This window comes from Tursiops truncatus, chromosome 6 (genome assembly GCF_011762595.2).
Source record: "Tursiops truncatus isolate mTurTru1 chromosome 6, mTurTru1.mat.Y, whole genome shotgun sequence".
Lineage (NCBI taxonomy): Eukaryota > Metazoa > Chordata > Mammalia > Artiodactyla > Delphinidae > Tursiops > Tursiops truncatus.
The window spans coordinates 21479718-21488347 of NC_047039.1; the positions used below are offsets into that span (position 1 = coordinate 21479718).

The 8630-nt window shown below is 38.6% G+C and overlaps 1 protein-coding gene across 1 annotated transcript; it reads right to left on the minus strand.

Moving 5' to 3' along the window:
* Positions 1-5184: 5184 nt before the first annotated feature.
* Positions 5185-8377, minus strand: NUP62CL (nucleoporin 62 C-terminal like). Its single transcript, XM_073805697.1, is given in 4 exon segments — positions 5185-5316; positions 7393-7434; positions 7436-7568; positions 7749-8377. Coding segments are annotated over 4 exon segments (936 nt in total).
* Positions 8378-8630: the final 253 nt, after the last annotated feature.

The window sequence follows — 8630 nt, forward strand, 5'->3', positions numbered from 1 at the left end:
CAAAATCTAAAAGAATTCAACACCACAGAACCAGTTTTACAACAAATGCTAAAGGAACTTCTCTAGGCAGGAAACACAAGAAAAGGAAAATACCTACAATAACAAACCCAAAACAATTAATAAAATGGTAATAGGAATATATATATCTATAATTACCTTAAATGTAAATGGATTAAATGCTCCCACCAAAAGACATAGACTGAATGAATGGATATAAAAACAAGACATGTATATATGCTGTCTACAAGACACCCAATTAAGACCTAGGGATATATAGGTATTGAAAGTGAGGGGATGAAAAAAGATATTCCATGAAAGTGGAAACCAAAGGAAAGCTGGAGTAGCAGTTCTAATATTAGAAGAAATAGATTATTTTTTCTTTGCGGTACATGGGCCTCTCACTGCTGTGGACTCTCCCACTGCAGAACACAGGCTCCAGACGTGCAGGCTCAGCGGCCATGGCTCACGGGCCCAGCCGCTCCATGGTGTGTGTGATCTTCCTGGACCAGGACATGAACTCATGTCCCCTGCATCGGCAGGTGGACTCTCAACCACTGTGCCACCAGGGAAGCCCAGAAGAAATAGATTTTAAAATAAAGACTTACAAGAGACAAAGAGGGACACTACATAATGATCAAAGGATCAATACAAAAAGAAGATATAACAATTGTAAATATTTATGCACCCAACATAGAAGAACCTCAATACATAAGGCAAATGCTAACACCATAAAAGGGGACATCAACAGTAACACAATCATAGTAGGGGACTTTAACATCACACTTTCACCAATGGACAGATCATCCAAAATGAAAATAAATAAGGAAACAAAAGCTTTAAATGATACATTAAACAAGATGGACTTAATTGATATTTTAGGACATTCTATCCAAAAACAACGGAATACACTTTCTTCTCAAGTGCTTATGGAATATTCTCCAGGATAGATCATATCTTTGGTCACAAATCAAGCTTTGGTAACTTTACGAAAATTGAAATTGTATCAAGTATCTTTTCCGACCACAATGCTATGAGACTAGATATGAATTACGGAAAAAAATCTGTAAAAAATACAAACATATGGAGGCTAAAAAATACACTACTTAATAATGAAGAGATGACTAAACAAATCAAAGAGGAGATCAAAAAATACCTAGAAACAAATGACAATAAAATCACAATGCAAAACCTATGGGATGCAGCAATAGCACATCTAAGAGTGAAGTTTATAGCAATACATTCCTACCTCAAGAAACAAGAAACATCTCAAATAAAGAACTTAACCTTGCACCTAAACCAATTAGAGAAAGAAGAACAAAAATACCCCAAAGTTAGTCGAAGGAAAGAAATCATAATGATCAGATCAGAAATAAATGAAAAAGAAATGGAGGAAATGATAGCAAAGATCAATAAAATTAAAGCTGGTTCTTTGAGAAGATAAACAAAATTGACAAACTATTAGTCAGACATATCAAGAAAAAAAAGGGAGAACTCAAATCAATAAAATTAGAAATGAAAAAGAAGAAGTAAAAACACACACTGCAGAAATACAAAGGATCATGAGAGATTTCTGCAAGCAAATATATGCCAATACAATGGACAACGTGGAAGAAATGGACAAATTCTTAGAAAAGCACAATCTTCCGAGACTGAACCACAGAGAAATAAAAAATATAAACAGATCAATCACAAGCACTGAAATTGAGACTGAGACTAAAAATCTTCTAACAAATAAAAGCCCATGACCAGATGGCTTCACAGGCGAATTCTATCAAACATTTAGAGCAGAGCTAACACCTACCCTTCTCAAACTCTTCCAAAATACAGCAGAGGGAGGGACACTCCAAAACTCATTGTACGAGGCCACCATCACCCTGATAACAAAACCAGACAAAGATGTCACAAAGAAAGAAAACTATAGGTCAATATTACTGATGAACATAGATGTAAAAGTCCTCAAAAAATACTAGCAAACAGAATCCAACAGCACATTAAAAGGATCATACACCATGATCAAGTGTGGTTTATCCCAGGAATGCACAGATTCTTCAATATATGCAAATCAATCAATGTGATACACCATACTAACGAATTGAAGGAGAAAAACCATATGATCATCCCAATAGATGCAGAAAAAAGCTTTTGACAAAATTCAACACTGATTTATGTTAAAAACCTTCCAGAAAGTAGGCACAGAGGGAACTTGCCTGAACATAATAAAGGCCATATATGACAAAACCACAGCCAACATTGTTCTCAAAGGTGAAAAATTCAAACCATTTCCTCTAAGATCAGGAACAGACAAGGTTGTCCACTCTCAGCATTATTATTCAACATAGTTTTGGAAGTTTTAGTCACAGCAATCAGAGAAGAAAAAGAAATAAAAGGATTCCAAATCAGGAAAGAAGAAGTGAAGTTGTCACTGCAGATGGCATGATACTATACATAGAAAATCCTAAAAATGCTACCAGAAAACTACTAGAGCTAATCAATGAATTTGGTAAAGTAGCAGGATACAAAATTAATGCAAGAAATCTTTTGCACTCCCATACATTCTTGATGAAAATTCTGAAAGAGATATTAAGGAAACACTCCCATTTACCATTGAAATAAAAAGAATAAAATACCTAGGAATAAACCTACCTAAGGAGACAAAAGACCTGTATGCAGAAAACTATGACACTGATGAAAGAAATTAAAGATGATGCAAACAGATGGTGAGATATACCATGTTCTTGGATTGGAAGAATCAGCATTGTGAAAATGACAATAGCACCCAAAGTAATCTACAGATTCAATGTAATCCCTATCAAACTACCACTGGCATTTTTCACAGAACTAGAACAAATAATTTCACAATTTGTATGGAAACACAAAAGACCCCGCATAGCCAAAGCAATATTGGGAAAGAAAAACAGAGCTGGAGGAATCAGGGTCCTGGACTTCACACTGTACTACCAAAGTATAATATATATACCTTGGGTATAATCAAGACAGTATGGTACTGGCACAGAAACAGAAATATAGATCAATTGAACAGGATAGAAACCCCAGAGATAAACCCATGCACATCCGGTCACCTTATCTTTGATAAAGGAGGCAAGAATATACAATGGAGAAAAGACAGCCTGTTCAATAAGTGGTACTGGGAAAACTGAATAGCTATATGTAAAGAATGTAACTAGAACACTCACTAACATCATACGCAAAAAAAAAAAAAAAAACTCAAAATGGATTAAAGACCTAAATGTAAGACCAGATACTATAAAATTCTTAGAGGAAAACAGGCAGAACACTCTATGACATAAATCACAGCACAATCCTTTTTGAACCACTTCCTAGAGAAATGGAAATAAAAACAAAAATAAACAAATGGGACCTAATGAAACTTAAAAGCTTCTGCACAGAAAAGGAAACCATAAACAAGACAAAAAGACAACCATCAGAATGGAGAAATTATTTGTTAACAAAGCAACTGACAAAGGATTAATCTCCAAAATATACAAGCAGCTCATGCAGCTCAATATCAAAAAACAAACAACCCAATCAAAAAATGGGCAGAAGACCTGAATAGACATTTCTCCAAAGAAGATTGCCAACAAACACATGAAAGGATGCTCAATATTAGTAATCATTAGAGAAATGCAAATCAAAACTACAATGAGGTATCACCTCACACCAGTCAGAATGGCCATCCTCAAAATATCTACAAACAATAAATGCTGGAGAGAGTATGGAGAAAAGGGAACCCTCTTGCACTGTTGGTGGGAATGTAAATTGATACAGCCACTATGGAGAACAGTATGGAGGTTCCTTGAGAAACTAAAAATAGAACTACCATATGACCCAGCAATCCCACTCCTGGGTATATACCCTGAGACAACCATAATTCAAAAAGGGTCATGTACCAAAATGTTCATTGCAGCTCTATTTACAACAGCCAGGACATGGAAGCAGTCTAAGTGTCCATCAACGGACTAATGGATAAAGAAGATGTGGCACATATATACAATGGAATATTACTCAGCCATAAAAGGAAACAAAATTGAGTTATTTGTAGTGAGGTGGATGGACCTAGAGACTGTCATATAGAGTGAAGTAATTCAGAAAGAGAAAAATAAATGCCATATGCATATATATATATATATATATATATATATATATATATATACACACACACACACACACATATATATGGAATCTAAAAAAAAATTCATTCTGAAGAACCTAAGGGCAGGACAGGAATTAAGATGCAGACATAGAGAATGGACTTGAGAACACGGGGAGGGGGAAGGATAAGCTGGGATGAAGTGAGAGAGTGGCATGGACTTATGTATACTAACCAGTGTAAAATAGATAGCTAGTGGGAAGGAGCCGCATAGCACAGGGAGATCAGCTCAGTACTTTGTGACCACCTAGAGGGGTGGGATAGGGATGGTGGGAGGGAGATGCAAGAGGGAGGATATGTGGGGATATATATATATGTATAGCTGATTAACTTTGTTATAAGACGGAAACTAATGCACCATTGTAAAGCAATTATACTCCAGTAAAGATGTTAAAAAAAGGAAAAAAAAAGGTGTGCCTTGTTCTCTGCCTCGAGTTCTTCATCAAAGGCCTTGCTTTTCTGTCTCTGTTCCCACCAGAATGCATTCAATCCATTTTGACAGTATCCCAAATGCACCCACTTTTTCTGGATAGGTCTGGGTAAAGAGCACAAAACGCAAGAAAGATTTTCCTACAATATCTGTGCTGAGCTATAAGACTTCTTTCTAGGGACGGCAAGCAATGTAATACATTGTAGTGAATGCACCATCTTGGTTTCAAGTGTAGCTTTGAGGACAACATATCAGTGTATGTTACTTCCAAGGAATTCCTGGCCCGAATCATCTTGGCAGGTGGTTTTTGTGAGCAATGCCTTCTGCCAGATACAACAGATGCAGGGGGTCAGATTTGTTTCTTTTTTTTCCCTAAATATCTTCTATCATTTTATACCAAGAAAACTATATCTCAATTTTCCTTAAAATCAATCCCTCTGTTTTCCAAATTTATCAGCACTCTGGCTCATCTCAGGCACCACCCTTTATTTCCAAAGCTATTTTGCAGGGACTGCTATAGTCTCTATAGTATTCCATTATTATCAGGGACTTCCCTGGGCAGGACCTTAATGACTGTGGAGGTGGGTCATGCCCATTCCTCTTCAAGGCCTTGTTCACTCTGTGCTCTGGTCTGTGGCAGCAGGAATTGGCTCAGGGTGAGGGCATCCAAAGCTACCTTTAGTACAGCCTCTGGGGTAGGCTCTAGTTCTGGACTGTGCTGTTGTAATAGGGAAGAATAAATCTGAATCCATATTAGGTTTCTTTTACTTTAACCTTCGTATTCTATTGCTTTTGCTTCAAATTACGAATAGTGCCTACAGCCTGAAATATACAGGATCACCCATTCTCAAGGCTCTGACCTTAAAGGTATAATACTTTTCTATTCACATAGAGATAAAAAGTTGCAGAACAGAGAATAACATGCGTATTGTTGGAGGTTTACAGGAACATCCTGACCTGACTTATGTGGACAGCTGCAAGAACAAAGGATTCCTACACCAAGAAGTTTGCAACAACCAACCATGCCCCTCTCTAATCTTGTCTTTAAAAATGCTTTGCTGAAACTTTTCAGGGAGTTTGGAGGTTTGGGGGGAATGAACCACCCATTCTCCTCACATGGCCCTCAAAATTTTTTTCTCTATTCCAAAGTTTTGGTTTGTTTGGCCTCACTGTGCATCAGGCATATGAACTCACATTCGGTAACATTGTTGACCAAGGTGCCATCTTTCACAGCCCAGCAATATCCACGTTAGCATTAGTGAGGGCTCATTTGAGGTACTTCTCTCTGTCTTACGCACGCCCCTTCTGGGTCCTCTGTAGAGCTAATGAACTTATATTATGAAAGAGATATCAGGCCTATCAGATAGGTCCCCAACTAGCCGTGGCTTTTGCTCTTGCACATCCTTATACTAGACAACAGTGATTCTCAAAGTGAGGTCCCCATACCACCATCATCAGCCTCACCTGGACTTTGTTAGAAAAGCAAATCTGTGGGCCTTACCTCAGACCTGCTGAGCTGGAAACTCTACGGATGCTGGGGGCCCAGAAAGTGCATTCTAATAAGCCCTCTGGGTGGCTCTGCTGCATAGTGAAGTTCAGGAGCCCTGATGTACACAATACCCATTTGCCTTCCATGCTGGAATCACAAGTCATTTCTGCAGCTGACAAGCTACTTCCCTACTAGCCAAGATGCCAACTCACTGGCTTCCTTTACTTTTCCCCACATGAATCAGGGCTGGTGACGTCCACCCTTGTTTAGCGCCCAGCTGCCAAGCCTCAGACCTCTGAAATGAAGCTGAGGAGGGCACCAACGGATGCCCTTAAATATATCAGCAACACACTTTCTCATTTGCTATGTTTATTCTGCAAAATTATGGCATGTATCCATGTGTGAATCCCACCCAAAAGTCTAGGATAGACTAAATGCACAAGGTATTGGTGTTCTGTGTGCCTTTGGTTTAGAGTCTGACAATCCACATACATCATACTTTTAAATGGTTCCTACTGTATGCCCCCAACTGAGATGTCGTTTGGAGATTTTTTTTTTTTTTGAGTCACTCAAAAACTTTTGAGTAGTTTATTTTAGTGTTACACTTTTATTTTTCAGAGCGTCACCTTTATTTATGGCTTAGGTAAAACATGAAACACAAGAAATCAGACTGTTCCCAAGCTAAGGACAGGCTTTTTTCTTGAAAAACAAATACACAAAACCCACAACTATAAATCATATGGTAAAACCAAGTAAAACACCAGATTATCTGTACATCAAAAATAAACAAATTGTCTGAACCATACACTTTTTAAAATAACTTAATTCAAGTCCCAAATCCACCCTAACTTTTCCTCCCTTCTCTGAATTTCTATAGCATAGTTTCTGTAATTCATAACACACTTTATTGTATGGTTTATACTGTTTTTATACAGACAGGCATTAATTATATCTCAAAGTAGACAGTAAATTCCTTTAGGAGAGAGACTTTACAGTAGCAAACACTATACATTGAATGTTAACAGGTACCCAGTAAAGACTGGTTGACATCTAATTTTTGGGAAACATTTCTCTATGATCTGGAGTGAAAAGGACAACATGTGCTGGCAGTAAGATATGGTATCTGGGAGAGTAAGCCATGAATTACACACACAGAGCTAACATCAAATAGGTTTCTGCCTGGAGAGCTGATATAGTTTTGATTTGCTGATACTAAAAGCCAAACTCTGTAGTTCCCAACAGTACAACATCTAAGTGGAAAAAAATACATGCACACTTTTTTTCCACCAAATATTGAATAGTAACCGCAAATACTACTCTAATGAATGCCATCAAAATGTGTAGGTAATGTATAATCCAAAAACAACATGCTGAAGATAGGGTCATTCAATCAAGAGCAATCCTGACATTGCACTCCTGCTCCTTGCAATGATGATGCTCGAAAACTTGTGTTACCTCTTCTACCTTCCTTTGCAGCATACCTGAAGTCTGATTAATCCATTGTAGACTGTCCATGTGAGCATTCAGCATTTTGCTGAATTCAGATCTGCTGGAGCACGTCAGTAGTGTCAGCAGGACTTCCAAATGTATTCAGGTGCTCAATAATGACCTTGAGATCTTGGGCCATTCGTTTCAGCTGAGCATCTCCATTTTCTGCTAACTAGTAAGTCCTCTCATGTTCCTCATCTAAATGCTGCAGATAAATAGACCCACTCTGGTCCTTTACAGACTCCTCTAAAAGGGTCAAGAGATCTTCTAGTTCTTACTGCTGTGACAGGATAAAATCCAATTCTTTTTCCAGCCTTTTCTTATCCAGTTTCACTTTTTCTACTTCTCCATGTAAAGCAGTGATCTTCTCACCATTCTCAATCAATGTATGGTCCCAAGCATTGACCTGGGTGGCCTGGTGAAGAAAATGTTTCTCTTGATCCTCTAACTCAAGGCTCCATTTGTTTGCCAGACCATCCAGCTGACCATAGGTCATCACAGTAGTTATGATTGTATTAACAGTGAAAGTAAAAGGTATAGAAGTAATGCCAACCTGAACAGTGCTATTAATCTCAGTTGATGTCAGTTGTTTTAGATTCAAGGTAAAGCCCCTGGTGGCTGTGGTGGTGGTGGTTGACATTGTAGTAGATGCAACAGGAGCTGCTCCACCTGCTCCAGGGAATTTTAATCCCAGTCCCAAAGTTGTACCACCAAGTGTTCCAGCCAAATTTGTTGGGGCACCAAATGAGACCCCAGTAGGAGCAGTGGAGGTAGAAGCATTTGAAAATGAGGTAAACTGCATGGTGTTTGAACTAGTAGTGGCAGCAACAGTAGATGCTGGAGCCAACCCTTGATGGTGGTGCCCCAAAGTAAATAGGAAGGCAGACAAGGCTTCGGCACGGCCAGAGAGGCTGGCCATGGCCTTCTTGGGCTGGAAAGAGCCGGCGCACACAGTGAGTACATCCCCACTGGAGCAATGCTAACTGAGGGTTCAGAGGTTTTTGATGTGACTATCCATCTCAGACTGCAAAGTTTTAGGAGGCTTCTTACAGCAT